At 43.1% G+C, this 17,838-nt stretch overlaps 1 protein-coding gene and 1 long non-coding RNA gene across 4 annotated transcripts in view; one reads left to right on the top strand and one right to left on the bottom strand.

Moving 5' to 3' along the window:
* The window catches only part of LOC139057623 (uncharacterized), a 132,522-nt gene that overhangs the window by 52,900 nt on the left and 61,784 nt on the right, over positions 1–17,838 (top strand). For both annotated transcript variants that reach the window (XM_070536174.1, XM_070536175.1), the window contains one exon: positions 11,183–11,296. In XM_070536174.1, coding sequence (XP_070392275.1) covers positions 11,183–11,296 — 114 coding nt within the window. The remainder of the gene's footprint in view (positions 1–11,182; positions 11,297–17,838) is intronic.
* On the bottom strand, positions 2,339–6,808 carry LOC139056975 (uncharacterized). 2 transcript variants are annotated; one of them, XR_011512482.1, is made up of 4 exons: positions 6,700–6,808; positions 5,760–5,858; positions 4,690–4,817; positions 2,339–2,646 (listed from the first exon to the last, which is right to left on the bottom strand). It is a non-coding gene; the product is annotated as an uncharacterized lncRNA (long non-coding RNA). The 2 variants fall into 2 exon arrangements; XR_011512481.1 differs by lacking the exon at positions 6,700–6,808 and having other exon boundaries at positions 2,347–2,646; positions 5,760–6,425.

Consider the following 17,838-nt stretch of genomic DNA (forward strand, 5'->3'; position numbering starts at 1 on the left):
AATCACATGAAATATAAACATGCACAATCACCAAACACATCGGTAAGTACAAGAACATGTACATTCCCCACAAAGGTACCTAAAATATATGTATTGATCAAATCTGTTATTGGAGAAGAAACTATGTATAGCGGCACTGAAAGAGCCTGGGTTGATTCGCAGTGTTTTGGGCCACATAAAGGACTAAATATTTAGTATTAGGCTCCAGTGAACGAAAATTCCAGTTTTGATGCCTTAAAAAAAGGCATATTGCAAAGGTGAATTAGGGAAGCAATTGAAATGCAGAGCAAACGCACAAGAAAGACACCTGTTATTTTGTACACTAATGTAATCACAAAGCATTATGAAAAGCTTGGAAAGTCGATGTAAAGCATAACTGGCCAACATTTTTCAGACTGAAACAATACTTTCCTAGCATAGAATGCTTTAAGTGAGGTTTATGCCAGGAGCCTTATTGCTAATTTTCTATTGCCAACAAGATTACTTGAGCACAAAAGATGCGTAGAATTTTTTAGTGCCTACATAGTTTGTCCTCTTTTGTGAAACGAGAGTTCTCTGGGCTAAAGGTGCTGTGTAGCGGTTTTTTTAACTACAATACCAGTTTATATTAATTTCTGTTTTGTAACTCTAAGGCACTGGTACATATACATTATGTAGTTTGAAAATAGGTTCTTTTCTTACTATAAATCAAAAGAGTGCATATTCCACATCTACTATTGCCGGGGTGCAAAGTGCAGTAGGAGGCCTGATAAAAACAAACCACTGTTTTAACGATTTTGCTGAGCACAAAATGTGGACAGTGTATTAAAATACATAGTAAATTTCTAAATTATTTGCACTTAGATGCAGTAATTCAAGATTAGGGCATGCTATAGCATGTGAGCATGTAAATTAGCAAATATGGTTTAATAAATTAGCCATACTCCGGTTACTAAAAGAACACAGGCATAGGCAGTCATGCAAAAGTTCAAGTTAAACATCACACTGTTAACATTTGCCAGCAAATGGTCGTATCAAACATTATAATTATACTGAACAAGGGTAGTTTCTTGGGATAGTTTGCAATTAATTAGATAAAATTACGTACAGCTTGAATAACAAGAACTGCGAGAGATGACAGACTGCGCTGACTTCCAACAATATTTAATTACGTTGCCGCATCATGTGTATTTGCACAAAAGTGGGCATGCGCAGAATATGAGTCACAAGGGGTGTCTAACAGCAAGTGACTGTACTAAGAACATCGTCCTTTGAAAAAAATAAACATTAGAATTTCTATCTGTTGAGATACAAGACTTCACTAGGGGTCAGCACGATAGAGGGGTCACTAACGCACACACTAACCAGTTTTCTAGTGAAATCTGCTTCTATAGTTTTCCGGATGACCTGTGTCTCGGTAAAGCTTCCGTACCTTCAAAGAGGGGCACGCAGCCGCAGTCCCAGCAATGGATGCCGAAGTGGCCTTGAACAGTGTTATGGACGTTGTTATCGTGCTCTCCTAAATGATTGTTTAGGTGCCTGCCTGTCTGTCCAACAAAGTCAAATGAGATATTAAAAAGCTTTGCCTCTTTAACAGCCTCAATAAATCTTGCTCACACGAGATGCAACATAGCATTGCTGCACAGGCTGATTGCCTTTCTTGGGTTGGCTACCCTTTTGCCTTAATTTCAGCCATAGCGGAACAGCTTCTGAAGTGCACAAAACATGATGAGCGCGCTCGGTCAAGGAACCAGCCGGTTGAAAGACACAGGTTTGCAGTGCTACCGTACGTTCATGATGTCTCCCATAGGCTAAAAAAGATTAGGGAACCTGCAGAAATCACAGTCCTTTTCTCAGCCCCGGAAAAGCTGGCAAGGCTCTGTAAGTGTGTAAACGCGCCTAAATCACGTCAGAGTTGTTGCTCTGCCGGGCACAGAAAACGTTTTGCGATGTGTGCAACGAATGTGGTTTCCCAAATTCCCATTTTGAGGCAGTAAATATATTGGACAGATAGGCAGGCGCCTAAATGATCGTTTAAGAGAGCACTATAACAACGTCAATAACACTGTTCAAGGCCACTTGGGCATTCATTGCCGGGACTGCGGCTGCATGCTCCTCTTTAAGATAACAAAGTTTTAGCGAGACACAGCTCACCCGGTAAATTATTGAAGCTGATTTCACCAGAAAACTGGGTAGTGTGTGCGTTAGTGCCCCCGCTATCACGCTGACCCCTAGTGAAATTTTGTATCTAAACAGATAGAAATTGTGATGTTTTTTTTTTTCAAGTGACCATGTTCTGTTTACAATGACTTGCTGTTAGAACACCCCTTGTGACTGGCTTTCATTTTCTGCGCATGACCCCTCTGTGTGTACACACACGATGTGGCAACGCAATAAAATATTGTTGAAAGTCAGTGGAGTGTGTCTCTCGCAGTCCTTGTCCTTCACGCTGTACGTCATTTTTAATACTGAACAGCCAATATTGATTCAAAATTAGAACAATATAGTACACATCTGAGCTGCAATAATGCAAGTGATGCAGCAAATGGCCTTTAGCTTTCCAAAAGAAAAAGAAATGTTCACGGTTAACCACGAGGTGCAGGGACTCCATTCTCTGAGCATCTTGACCAATAAATGCAGCGCATGGCATTGCTGGAATCTTGCATCCTGCATTAGCAAAATAAGAAGAGAATCATGAGAATTCAGTCCGTGCAATTACACATGTACTTTGTGGAAAATTTGATAAAGCAACAAGCTCGTCAAAGTAACAAACTTAATTAATGGGCAGAATGCACCACTCAGGCAACTGGGCAAGACAGTGAAAGGTAGGAGAAGTTTCTATTTTGCAAATTAAGGAATTGCATGTTACTGTGAATGCTAAACCACTATGTCATTGTGAACACAAGGCACATACAGCAGCAAAAACGTAAATTTACAGTAGCCTTTTCACCATAGAAAATAAGAGTGAATAAAGTTTAAAGACTACCAATGACATCTCTCAACAACAAATATTTGTCCAAGAGTGTGTATGTGACCTTGATACAAAATTGACATTATGAAATCTGCAATATATCTGCATTACACTTTATAAGTACTGCAGGTGAGAAGCTTACGGGATATGGCACATTAAGAGTGAAATGCACAAGGCATTAAAAAATGACTGTTTTTACACAACATTATTACACTAGGAGACAAAGAGAACTGTTTTACAGAGAGTGCACACAAAATGAAAATGAGGGAATCCCCACTGGCATTCTCATTTGCCCTGCAATACATGCATCCAGCCCAACAATATCCAACTCTCCAATGCAGTTTATTACACTTTCTGCATCCTAAAATTTATCGTGTATTTCTCATTTACTAATTTAGTAAGAATGGGCATTTTGGCATACTTTCCTCGAAAATTTAGCATGTGTTGTCAACTATTTTTCTTAGAGCACGCCCCCTTCTTTCAATGGGTTAGCTTGGCAATGCACTGACAAGTAGTATTCCCTTATTTAAACTTATGATCCTTCCTCATGCTCCCACTTCATGCTCTAAACTGTGAAGCCACTCCGATGCAGTTTATGTTAATCTGTGACTATTTACATGGTCCTTCTTTCTGTAGCCTCTCAACTAGAGCCTGAAATTTCTTGTCTCCAAGAACAATCGTCTTTCTTGCCCAAAACATATTGCACGGTTACCCCTCATAGGAGGGGTACTGTATATGACTTTTCACATATTCAATGAACCTCAAAGACACAACCATTTCTCATCCTGTGTTGCTACTACCCGCATGAGTCACAATGGTTGTATATTGGCTACCTGCCCTCTCTCGCTTAAAAGTACATTTTGCATGTGGAAAATAACCACAAGCATCACATTTCATTGAATGAGTGCTCCTGTGCATGTTTTTTTTTCCGTCCTGTAATGGCTAAGTTCAACATGGTCAAGTTGTTTGAAAACTGTCTAGCCTCAACCAATACTTTGTGTAGTTTCAAAATTATGATACATTCATTTTTCAAAACTTGTTCCAAATTAAGCATGAGACATTTTCATGATGCAAATGAGGTAAGGTTGTGCTCAGAGACTATGATAGGCCTGCTATATCCTGCAAAACTATGTGAAATGAAATATGCTAGCAATTTTCGTGAGCAGCTAGCTCAGTACAATTAGGCACATTACCTGCGGAAACGTTTGTTTAACGCTCCCGAGAGGTCCTGGTTTCTTGTAATTTCTTCAAATCCCTTGCAGTCTAGATTGCAATCCGGTGCATTTTGATTTTGATACTGTATTCAAAATTAGATCAGCTGAAATTTTAAGGTTTTGATAATTATATGGGAATAAATTAAAGGTAGAAGAGTGTAATGCAATGAGCAAATAACAAGCTCATTGCAGAGAGTAAACAAATATTTCTTTCCTGCAAATAAATTGGTAGCAGGAAGGTCATACGAAATTAGCAGTGAATGCACAATAAAGAATATGATGCTACAATGCCCCGGCATTCTGTGAATATTCTTGCACAAAGAAAATCCTCATTATAAAAGACCATCAAGAAAATGCAAATGCATAATTTGGATCAGCAGTCATACCTGCAGTATGCACTGTACCATCGGCAATATTTACAACCACAGACAACTGTACATCATATCAAGCTTAGGCGGCCAAGGAGCCTGAGTTTTAAATTATAACTTGACTTATTATATTACCTACACAACCATATCTACTTACAATGTTGTCTTCTCAACCGCTTTCAAGAAGACATTAACCATCTGTCTGAAGGCGAACGCAAGTGGCTTGCTCTTGATGGGGGGCGCCAAGGCTGGGCATTGTGAAATTGCTGCTACCATCTGCATGACCTGCGAGAAACGACGCTCTAAGTACAGGATAAACAAATGCTATTAGAGCAAAAGACAAGATCATTGGCAATGAGCCTCGTTTTGGTTTGCACGAGAAAAGCCAAGAATAAGGACTTTGTGCTGCTTACTGAAGAAGAAGCAAGCCTCCTTCCAGTTGTTGCAGTCATGCATTAAGATTGTCAGACAGCTGCATGCTTGTATGCTGCTGTCGCCAGTATGCTTTGAAGTTTATTATTTCAAGTTAAATTGATTATTGTGTTTTCTTGCCAATTCTTGGCAAACAGACCAGCAATGAAATAGCTCACTTACACACATACTCCCTTTTGAGGAGAGAATTCATCACACGCAAGCATGCATGGGCGCACACACACACACGCATGCTTCTACCACATGAGCAGCTTCCTGTGCTTGAAACACACATTTTTTTATCCTGTGTCACTCCTACTGCTAAGGCATAAAAAATACTTTGTGTTACCAACCCCAAACGCCTCAACCTACACCTCCAGCCACTTTCTCGAGAGCCAGGACAAGCCTTCTAGCTTCCCCAGTGCTCCAAACTGTAGTTACGAGTTTCAATAGGGCTATAGGCGACAGCTCTCGAAGGGCATGCAAATTACCCGGAGACCTAAAGCTTGTATATGATACCTCTAAAGCACAACACTTCAAATTTTCAAAATTCATTAAAGCTCCTGAAGACAATTGCTATATACGTAGAACGTCTCGAATAACCTGCCGCTAACAATTTCAGCGGTTGTCTGCATCAAAAGAAATGTGGGCTAATGGGAAATCCACGTCTTTAAGATCGGAATTATTGTAATGGCAAAACACACTACCAGATTTCTTAATCATTTATTTATGCTCTGGATGTAACGTTCCTTTCACAATAAAAAACAAGGATATCGATTCATCAGGGCATGGGAGGAAAAAGGACGAAGTGTATACTTGGCGCCTTCCCACTGGTCCTCCCGAGAAACGGCGCCTCATACAGCAGTTGTCCAGGGTGGCTTGAAACCAAACTCGGCTTTCAGGCGGGAACACTCGCTGCACCAAATCGGAAGAGTTTTATTGCGAGTAAAACTCTACCGGCCTCATGCAATACATACGCACGCACACAAAACGCACCCACACGCACACACAAGTATACGCACTCTCAAAGCGCAGACACAAAAGCGCGCACGCGCACATTGATGAACACAAACAAGCACACATACATGCATGCAGGCAGACACGCTAACACGTGCACGCACACACAGCGACCCACAGACAACACACTCACAAAACACGTACGCACTATACACGCGCAAACACGCCGGCCCATACAAACGGGCATGTACTCAACGCACGGGCACGCACGCACGCACGCACACACACACACACAAAGCGAGCTGAGCTGAGCGCACACACAAATCAAGCCGAGCGCGAGCACGCGCACACGCACAGACAAAGCGAGCCGAAAAAATGCTGAAGGCGTCCGGCAAGCAGCAACAGCAGCACGCGACCGCATCAGGGAGTACCAATACCGCGCCGGTTCCTTCGAAAGGTGGCTAAGCCAGTCCTTTTTCTACGCGACGCAAAAGTGGTCGACCACATTTAACTGAAGTGCGAACGACCGTATTACAAGCAGCCGCGCCGAACGCACAAGAGAATCACATCAATGAACGTTCAAGCGCTGAGAAATAAAGCGTAACTATGTAGGCGCACCACGCCCGATGTAGATTTGACAAACATTAGTCACACGGGGCGTGATCGAGGTAGTTAACTTGCCCTAGTAGGAGTGCAGCTGCTCTTGCTCTTACATTAGCGAATTATGAATTATGCTACGAGATCACAGTGAGATATTTCTAAAGCGAACAAAACAAATACCAAATAAACGGGCACTTGCCTGAAAGTTTCCATCATGCCAGTACTACCGACCGGGCACGTTGTAACTTCTCGTTTCAGCCTTCGTGGATCCATCTTCCAGTGCGTACGAACGCTTTGCTTTGAAGTGGGGCACGAGTAATACTCAAAGCATGGGCCACATCTTTTTTTACCCCGCGCGCAAAACTAATTACACGTTTAAAATGACTGCGCGCAGCGCGTGACGCGAACGCACGCGAAAACGAGCGTAATGGCGCAGCTTCCGCCTTCCCGTCCTGCCGCACGCCGAAGTGATGGTACAGCGTCGGTCGTCACTTCCGGTCGCTTTTCATTGGGCATGGGGCGGCCGCGCAAATTGAACGTTTATTCTGACAGGTTTGCTTGCTCGCATGGCGGCCTGTTTGCTGCTGCTTCGTTGTGGTCTCTAACTAGAGCGGTGAGGCGGGTAGTTGCTACTACGTTTCGTGCCGGGCATTTTATATTGGGGTAGGGGGCGCAGTCTGTGCTGCATCACTGAGGGTACAGTACACAAATCGGGACCGTGAGCGAGACGATCGGCGCTCTTCTGCTGGTGCGATTAGATTATTCGCTGCGTCCGAACGAAGCAACTTTGCGAGGTCACAGCGTAGTTTCAGCGATATCATGGCTCGATAAAGACGCTCACATCTTGGTCGTGCGACAGCGACGCGTAAACTTTCATGAGGAGACTGAAGACTGCGTTTGCAAATGCGTATGCTCTGGATAAGAAATTACAGCTTTGACGACACCAGCCCTTAATATATAGGCTCTGCCTTACAAGCTGTATTTGAGGACTTAGAAAGCACTTAGAAAGCAGATCAGTAGCTTAGTAAACCTCTGAATGAATTAGGCAAGGTACGTGGAAATGCGGGTTTGAGAACTTCCAACGTGATCTCGCCTCTAGAAGTCTTCTTTATGGATTCACCATGCAAATTATACGTTGATGCCATTGTACAGCAGAGGCTCGTCCAACAGCACGTCCCTGTTTGTTCAGCAATGTATCCAAACAGCTTCTTCCATTTCACTACTTCTTGTTGGGCTATTAAGGGCACCGAAATATTAGTGCAGAATTGCGCAAGTTGCTCTCGTGTTTTCGCTCTGCTACTGCAGTTTTTCTAGAAGTGTTTAATTGCTTGTTAATATTCCTGTGAGCACGAAAAATAATGATAATGGAATTGTAAGTGAAAGGGCGTTCTTTTTCTGGATGATACATTTTTGGAGTGGCCGTCATGCCAGTAACATCAGAATCCTTGAAGAAATATCGACAGTCACTTAGGAATGGGAAAACTTAATCGCTTCACGCATCTACACTTGAAATTGTCACGTGACCATGATACGTTAGTTCATACATTGTCACGTGTTCTTCACAATTCTACCTTAATGTCCCGTAATCCACCGTGCTATAGTTTGTACGAACCTTAATGCAATTTATTCCACCATTATTCACATTATTTCACATTATTTACCCATAATTGCTCATACTTAACGTTGTTGTATTTACTACCTTCTGTATCACTACTGACGTCATACAAGACGGTGATGACTTCACATTTTATTTATTTAATATATACATTCAAGGCCTAGTAGGCACAACAGAAAGAAGTGGTGAAAATATGCAATAATTGCAATGCAGCGCAAAAATAGAAAATCAAACCATAAGATAATTTGAACGGCGACCTTGAATTAGTGGTGTCACAAATTGAGACTGTGGAGGCGGGAAGGCGGTTGCATTCAGTGGCTGTTCTTGGCAAAAAGGAAGAATGGCACATCAATTTTGTGTTGATGGTCGATGCGAGACGAGAACTTCGTGTGGTAAAAAGATTTTCTTTACGAGAAGGGTTAAATTAGCATATTCTATGAAAAAGACAGAGACGAAAGTATTTGCGACGTAACCAAAGGTCAGGTTCACCTAGTGTTCTTTTCATGGACGTGACGCTAGAATGAAGTGAATAATTTGAGAGAATAAAACGGGCGGCGCGGTCCTGCATGCTTTCTGAATGCTTTCAAGGGAAATGACAAGATTGGCATGAGCAGGGTCCCGTATGGATTGTTGTTGCGGAGAACGCCACCTTTCCTACCTGAAAGGCCATGAAACGCTTTCACATTAAAAATGCAATACATACACACATTGCTCAATGCGTGGACGTGTACACGTTATTCAGATTTATGCATCAATACGTTCAACACCCTTCAGGCGTCGATTTAACACCCTTCTTTGAGCAAAGTCACACCTTATGTGTGGTATCCACCCTTGTGATAGGGTGCTTTGGCCGAAAAGGGTGCTAGAAGGGTGTGAGCATGGGTGTAAATGCCGAAAGCACCCTTATTAACACCCATAAGGGTGTAAAAATGTTTAGTGTGTACCTACCTTCCCACAGGGGTGCTGCAACAATAATCAAATGAGCTGCTAGTCTGGTTCTTTTGCATACGAAAGGGTGGTGACCTCACTGCCCACGTCGCAAGCTGTCGTCACCGCAGCAGGTCGCGCAACAGCAATCTTTACCACGAAACGTGTGCGCGGAGTGCTACGCGCTTCGTATTGTTAGTAGAACGGCACTATCAACAATAATTCGGTTTGGATACTTGTTTTATGTTTGTTATTACTTGAAATGAATGCTTTGCTGTATGTTGTATGCGTGATACCAAAGAATTCATGCACTTTTCGCGTGAACCTTCATAGCTGAAGGGTTTTCTTTCCCGTGAGGACTTGCCGCGAACAACCACGAGCAAGTAGAGGCTAACAGGTACACTGCGAAATTTTTCCGCAGAATTTGTTCTGACAACAAGTTCGTTAGCTTTATTGCACCAGGAAGTGCTAACCTAATGGGTTGCTCTTCACCTCAACCTAATACTGTTTGCACGCCACAGTAATTAAAAGGCTTCTTATTTTATACATGAAGTACTTACATTGCTATATTTTCAGTAAACAATAATGCTGAATGCATGATTCAACGAGCTGTTCGTTACAAGCAATATAGTATGAACGGCATAGTTTTCACAAAGTGCGACCAGTGTATTGAAATTAGCAGCTCAAATATCAATTTATAGTTGTGAGCGTGGTAGAGGTAAGGGAATGTTGCTGACCCAAACGCGCTTTCGAAACCAATAAATTCAGTGAGAATAGCCAATTTTGTGACCAGAGATGCTTTAAACTGGTCCACATCGAGGGCTTTACTGCAAAAGAACCTAGCAGAGAAAAATGAGAATAAGAAGAACCCTTTGCCTTCAACTACTTTTGCTATCCTTACCAACAATGAAAATTTTTAAAGTTATGCGCGGTGACGATTAGAGGACGACAGAGAAGGTCAATGGACATGAGGTGTGCTAAAATCGTCCATACAAATGAGGTTTTGAAAGCATAGGCTATGGCAATAAACTTTGAACACATCTCACACAGTTGACTAGTAGAAGAACTGGCAGGGCTACTCTAAACACCAATCACGGGAGTTTTCTTGCATATGTGAATTGTAGTTAATGCGCATTCCGTATCCGGGGAGAAAGCACAGCGAAGTACTTCATGTCTGACCTAGTGCGAAGGGCGGCTCCGTGCTTTTACCACACTTGCGATCAGTGCGCTATAAAACCTAGCCGCGTTGCGTCAAATGAATGTCGTCTAACACATCGTGAAGCAAAGTTTTTGTTCTGCCTATTTCTGGAGGCGAGAGTGAAAAAAAAAACACACGCTGAAGATTAAGAAAGCTCTGAATTATGCTCCCAGAATCGGGATTTAGGAGTTGGAGTTCATTGAACGCAAAATGACATAGATAACATGATTTCTGGTTGTTTGAAGTAGACAATGTTGAAATCGTATTATCAGTATACCTCGCAAGAGTATTAAAGGCATAACTGCAGTCATGACGTGTGCCGTCAATGAACAGGCGACCATAACACATTTTCACTATAAAAGAATACGTTATAAAGGATGCCCATGCATTTTAATGATTGTTTCGGATGTCGTGAACATTAGTAGAATAAGTTTTCCTTACACTAAAGAAGAATAAAAAAAAAGTTTCGAAGAATTTTTACTATTGTCATTTTCTAGGGAAAACGCATCTTATATGCTCTCTAGAGCGAGAAATGTGCACTTGCTCTGAAGCTACCATTATGGTGCCATATGGCACCAAATGCAACCATATTAATAATATACCTAATAGGTGCCATCCTGACCTAACTTTTATCATATTGGTACCACAATCGTTTGACGAAGGCTACCACTTTATTGACTGATGAAGTAATAAATTACTATGATCGCTTTCGGTTTTATTTTTTTATCTGTGAATTTCGCACAGGGTTCAGGGCTCTTCAATGAGTCATAAGGAGTGCCTGTCTGTGTGCTTGCATTTTGCAATGCCAACTGGATACACGCACTGCCGCTTCTTCTCATTTACGAACAAATGTTCAGTTCAGTCTACACAGAAGGGACGTGATGCTCGTGGGGCTTTTCCTCCGCTTTCACTCATCCCTTCTCTTCGATGATGACCTTGCAGGTGCTGAAGTACAGGAATACACGTCAACTAACGACGAAGCGGGTCAAGACGTCAGCAGCAGCGTATACCCGGTAGTAGTAGTTCGCACCGCGAGAAAAACGGATACCACCAAAGGTACTACTATACCACTGTCGCGCACTGTGGGACTTGGAAGTGTTATGATCTACTGCAAGCTCAGGAATATATAAGTGAAAGTATGTCTTCGTACATACAGTATGCTTTTACGGAGAAATAGGCGCCTGTCGGCACGTTGCATTCACATGGCAGCCTATGGCGTCCGCACATAGAACGTTTGTTTTCTTCATACCTTGCTGGTGAAGCAGCGCACTAACACAGACACAGTGAAGACAAACAGGAAAAGACGACACTCGCTGCACTCGCAACTATTTTATTTCAGAACACATACTTATATATTTATACACATGTGTTTTTCTGCTTAACTGAACGCAAAGATACTGAAACGATGGTTATACCACTTCCTGTTCTACTGCATTTAAAATTTTTCTTCATTTTTGTTGTGTATGTATTGACGGTTAAGTTGTCAGTTGTTGCTTCAATTGCCATTATATTTACAGTGCTGTTGATCTGTAGTTATACTGGTCCCCACTATGTATCATCCTCAACCAGTGAGGGGAAGGCCTTTAGGTTTAACCTGAAAGCATAAATAAATAAATAAATAAATAAATAAATAAATAAATAAATAAATAAGGAAAACGTAACACATAATCAGTCGAATGTTATATTTCTCCTTTTTAACTGTTTACTTTCATAATTTTGCCGCTCTACAATGTGTATTAGACTACAAAATTGTCGACAACGTCCGATTATTTTCATTCCGAAACGAATCCCCAGTGTTGCTACGTCAGTGGGAATTAACGAACTTTGAAGCATTTTTTCGTATTTATGTCGTTTCAGATCAGTGAATGATAGTGAATGTTGGTATATTCTGCATTCGCTGTTTTAAATGCAGTGCGATTGATTTTTACCAATAAAAATGTAAGGAGACCCGGCAGACAACGTCAATTTGCATGACCTCACATTGAGGTGGTGTCGCCACCTGTCTCAAGTGTTTGCAAATTTTTCGGCTCAAAACCTGCAAACAAGAAGCTGAAAACCTGTTCTCACAATATGTAAGACTTTTAATGCGAAAGCATTATATGCCCCATTACGCGAAAATCCGGCGTCGTAGTCGGCGGCGTGACTGAACGATGGTACGAAAAATGGCTGGCGGCGCAACCAGTAAAATTACGGCAAAAGTGCCCGGATTGACGAAAAATTTCTCCAAGACCTTTCTGTAAACAAAGTAAATAATGGCTTTGAATAGAAAAGTTCGCACATCTGGGCCTGGGTGGGGACCAAACTCGCGCCTCCGGGATGATAGACGAGCACGCTTTCCCAATGGCACGGTGACTCCCAGGTACTGGCTGGCTAAAAGTGTCGCGTGCGTCATTGCACGCGTCATGTCGCAGCTAACTGGCTGAGTAAAGGCGTGGTCTAGTGCGTGCGCCATTGGTCACGTGACGACGCCGCCAATGGGGAGGAGGTTGCACCAAGTCATGTGTGTATAAAATGAGCGCAATGCCTCCCGCGCGTCACTTTCTCTTCGCGTTTCATCAGTGCTCCGTCTATTGCAATGGACCTTGAAAGGTCGACCTCAGCGGCCGCTGTGACACATGGACACACACATACTGGATCAGCTGAAAGAGCTCGAATGCATATCGAAGAGATCAATGGAAAATATTTCACCAAAGCTACTATACTAGAGTGTCTGGGACAGCGCGACGCTTTGCGCTGTACCACACAGTCTAAAATGGAAACCCAACTAGCACAAACTGTCACCCTTCTTAGCTATTCTTTTCGCATCACCACACGTAAGCAGTCATAAATGGCTCTGCCGATTTTGTTTGGTAACATTGAAGTGTGTTCAACGGCTGCAGATGAAATAGCTTCATTTTCTTTACCATCCTATTATTTTTCTAGCATAGCACCATTCGTTCAATTCAGTGGGTACTTTGTACAGTGCTCGGTACTAATGACTCATTCAATGGCAGCCTGTATACAGAGGAACTGCTCTGCTTTGTGGGGGAACCCTTTGATCAGAGACATGTCCAAAATGTTTTTCTTCAGTAATGCAGTGCGTATGCTAGCAATGTGTTGGCTCATGTTATCGAGAAATATCTCGAATTTATAGACCCAGAGACAACGAGAAAAGAATTTATGCTCCGGACAGTGCGCAAAAAAAGCACGGAACACTAACTGCAACTGTGAATACAGAACGTAAATTGACCCCTAAATAATAAACCAAAAAAGAAACAACAAAATTGGAGGCAGTCAGGTGCAAAGCAGATTAATAAGACGAGCACTCTAGGACAAATGTCCGGCTTCGGAAAAAGATTGCGCTAATATGTAGATATTGAATAGTACCGCAAACCGCAACTAGTCTGATTCCAGTGGTACCAAATAAATTTTGAGAAAAGGCACCGAGGCAACAAGTTTATCAGCTCAACCAAGGATGAAACGGCCGATTAGAGAAACTAGTAAGCATGGAAGTGTGAAACTTCAGAAATGAGAAGCAATTTAATGAACTGTCAAAGCCTACGAAAAAGGAAAGAAAGTAAGGAATATTGCATGGTAAAATGGCGCAAAGGTCAAGGGAACTGTGGGAAATTGGGCAACATTAAATCAGGGAGATGGAAACTTCGCGTAAGAAAGAGCAAGATGTACATAGATGTTCAATAAGCACGATAATCTCACCAGCAAATACGACAATATGATAAAGGCAGCAAAGTAATCCTATACTGACTATCAAAGTGCCCATGCCAGGGATGAAGTTTTGAAGAGCTTTGCAAGGCGCCTCCTGCGGAATACGGCAGACCTCAAATAATTTTAAAATTATGGGCGCACAAGTGTGCTTTCGGTACGCTGAAAAATATTCACCAACGTAATTTCATAAAAAAGCAGGGCAACATTTGATTTCAGTGCACCCAGAGAACAGGCTAGCCTCATTAAGAGGTATCCCGCAATGGATCCTATCTGTGACATCATTCATGCAATAGAGAAATCTTGAGAGCACAGAAAACTGCTATTGATTACCTTTATTGATTACGAAACGAATTTCGTTCTGCAGAGATACGAGCAGGGAGGCATGCGTTACGTAGTGGAGTACAAGAAGCAGACAGGGTTATCTTGTCAAATATCCAAAAAAGACTCTACAGCTACGTTAAGTCTCCACAAGAGCGTCGACAAATACAGATCATGAAAACCATTAGGAAAAAAGACAATCGCTCCAATGCTATTCATGGCAGGCTTAAAGATATTCAAGCTATTAGCCTGGGAAGGACTAGAAATGAGGATTGATGGCGAATACCTGAGTAACCGTGACTTCTTGATGATATTTTCTTCAGGAATGCTGGAGATGATTTGCGTCTTGTAATTGACGACCTTACTCGAGAAAGGGTCAGAACAGGGTTGAATATTATTATTGGTGATAATAAACACGTATTCGAAATTGCGTTTCCCGCTACCAATTTTCCCGCCATAGCCGCAGTTCGGCTTTATTACCACTTGAACCTATCGGAGCATGACTTCCAATAGGTGACCCATATTGCTAGGCAATGTCCATCACTACGTTTGCCTCGTCGTCTGTTGCGGTGTTATACAGCTGAGGCCGCATAGAAATGAAGAGTGCGCATACTCCAAAAATCTCTTCTGTTAACATTGATTTAGGATCTGCTAATTCATTATCCAATGTGGGATATATTCCGACATCCTGTAGAGGGCCTCTAGATAGTGCTGAGTGCTAGACTTGTGAACCTGTGTGTTCGGGATGAGAGGATGCTGAAGCTCTCTTTCAGGCTCATTCGCCAGCGCTATGGGTTGCTCCTAGAGAGGCGTCAATACCTCTTTGCCGTTTTTAGAGCTCAGCACTTAGGCGCCCTTTCCTATGTTGAGCGATGGCGTGCCTCGGCGTAACCTAGCGAAGGAGTAGATTGAAGGATGAAAGAGCAAATGGGGAGTGCAGCGGGGATAAAATACGGCGGCAGTGAAGCTAGCGCGAGAAAGAAAGCAAAGAAAGAGAGGGCAGCGGAACCATGTGGCGAAACATAGGGGAGGAGGCTATGGCGAGAGCGTGAGAAGGAAGGTGCAGTGCCACGCAAGATGGCCTCTGCGGCGACAGTCGCTAGGAGATGGTGTCAAAGTAGATTGCCGCTGTCTGTTCACCGATGGCATGTGGTGAGCGCGTCCACAGACACCATATGTGCAAACCAAGCACTGCCTTAGTGGAGGTTTGTCTGCGGCGGCCGCTGTGAATCACACCTTCGCGTAAACCACTCGCTGCCTCTCGCGATCTGACGATTAGCGAGGCAGTCTCACCACTCTTCGCTCCGTTTGCAGTGTGCCGCAGAAGACTGATTGCCCACGCCATCCAATATATGGCGTAATGAAACGCGTATAGAGCTGCCGTCCGGTTTAACATTAGGGAGTATCGTAATCGTCAGTAAATTTTTCATTAGAGCTGCGGTGTCTGTCAACGTGTTCCTTGCTGTGTGTGTGCATCGACACACTCCTTGTGGTAGAGGCAACACAATGGGGGCGTGTACGCCAGTAAATCCGAAGGGCGAACTATCGCAATTTTAAGCTCGCCATCACCAACAGCGGTGAGGAGTGACCTCGATTTTACACCGCTTTGTAGTCCTCTCCAGTTGGCGACGGTTTAAAGAATTTTAGCGACAGAGCAAACATGATTCTCAAAACTGGATAAAAAGTGCCGTTAGACCGATCTGGTCCCACGAGGACCTTTAAGTTTGTGGCAGAGCGGGCTTTGAGCACAATTGTTCGCTGCTGCGGTGAAGGAAGAAATTATCTCCTCCATAATCGCTAGTTCATTCCTGACAGCATGAATATGCGATGACATGGACTAGGACAATGTTAAATCACGGGGAGGGAACTACGTTTGGGGCACACCACTTAATTTCTCAAATAGCACATACCTCTCACATCATGACGTTGTAAATCGTGACGCTATGCCAACTCGCCTGCCGAAGTAAAGTTATCGGCTCCTCAGCATTTTCAGAACCTATTTAGCGAGTACTTTTCCTCTCACGATGGGCTCGGTTACGTTGGAGTCTACAGAATCGCTGCCACTGTGCGGGTCGACGAATTGGAGAAAGTCTACTCGTACCATGTTCCCGTGTACCGATGGCAGGACAAGTCTTCGCTTCGATGTTTGAGATACATTGGTCGTTTCGTCGAACATGGTGCTCTAGACGCCTGAATTGTGCACGTCGCTCACAGAATAGGTGTAGCAAGACCCTTGGCTCCACAGCTCTTTATAGGATTCTTCTGGATCATCTTGCTGATATGGGTGGCTGGGAATGATTTGCCTACAACGTGTTTCTGAAGTTCAATATCCTCTCTTGATACTCGTAAGCGCAGAACATTATGGAAATTACTCTCATTCGAAATCAATAAGGCTTGATTTGACCGCTCAAGAAGTGTTTCGTCGTATAAGTGCTCCCGAAATGGTGTATTCTGCCACTATAGAAAGATTATCGACTTTATCACTGGAAACAGGTGGTTTTGGTTGTTGCTCTCTCGATGCGCACGTTGTATGTATATTTGGTTGGTCATATTTTTTCAGGTCAGAGGAAGTCTTTCGCGGCCTGCATTGACTCGTTTTGGTATTTGTATGCCTCACGTATGGAAAGCTGACCATATTTTCCCAGCACTTTCGCAAAGGACGAGTGGTTGTGTGACGAATTATTGAAGGACGACATTTTTATGGTGCGTCCCACTCTCCCTGTTATGAACATAACGCAGTACTTCCAGCACACGCGTTTACGATAACCGGAGAACACAAGCCACTTCAACATTTTTAAATACGACTGATGTACGTGCCATTTTCATGCTTGCCGTTTTTTTCTTCGAACTGATCATGAAAAGTTGTAGTTGTCCGGGGGAATCAATGCTTTGCGAAGACGTGCTGCGTCATGCATTCATGAGCTTGTGTGCCAATAAACTTTACAATTTCTGGCCCTTACAAAGTGACAGACGTGTACCAAGCCCTCGAGGATATCACGTCCAATCCTTTGATTCGATGTTCGCTACATTGGTTACAGGCAGATGTAGGGTGCTGACATTTGTCTTTAAGAGGAAGGAATACGCTACATGATGCTGACCCTAAATTACCATAGATGCTCGTTTTTGTTTGCCTCCAATGGCTGCGTTGGGAAGATGCTGATGAGGTGGCTTGTTTAGTGCTTTCGACTGCAAATTGTAGGGCTTTTTTTAGAGGAGTGAAGATCTTAATGATCTCTTGCAAACTATATCGTTTCCTTCTTCGGAAAAAATGTAAATTACAGCTGCAAACAGACAAAAACATGGTTCTCAAAAAATTTCGGTGTATAATCACGCCCTGCAGTTGCTTGTTTCCTACCTTAATATTTAGACGCGGAATAAACGTCGTGAGAACTGCTGCGTCACAAGTGGTGGAGTGTGCTCTTCGGTCCTCCGTCCTCTGACTTCCCGCTCAACCTCCTGGAGCTTCAATCGGGTCGCCGATTGTGCCAGCTGTCCGCCAGCATGTCGCAGGACGAGCCAACAGGCACTTCTACTTCCACCATCTCGGCCTCGGCTAACCCAGCCTCTCCGTATTG

The sequence above is a fragment of the Dermacentor albipictus genome, chromosome 3, assembly GCF_038994185.2.
Source record: "Dermacentor albipictus isolate Rhodes 1998 colony chromosome 3, USDA_Dalb.pri_finalv2, whole genome shotgun sequence".
In the NCBI taxonomy this organism is placed as follows: Eukaryota; Metazoa; Arthropoda; class Arachnida; order Ixodida; family Ixodidae; genus Dermacentor; species Dermacentor albipictus.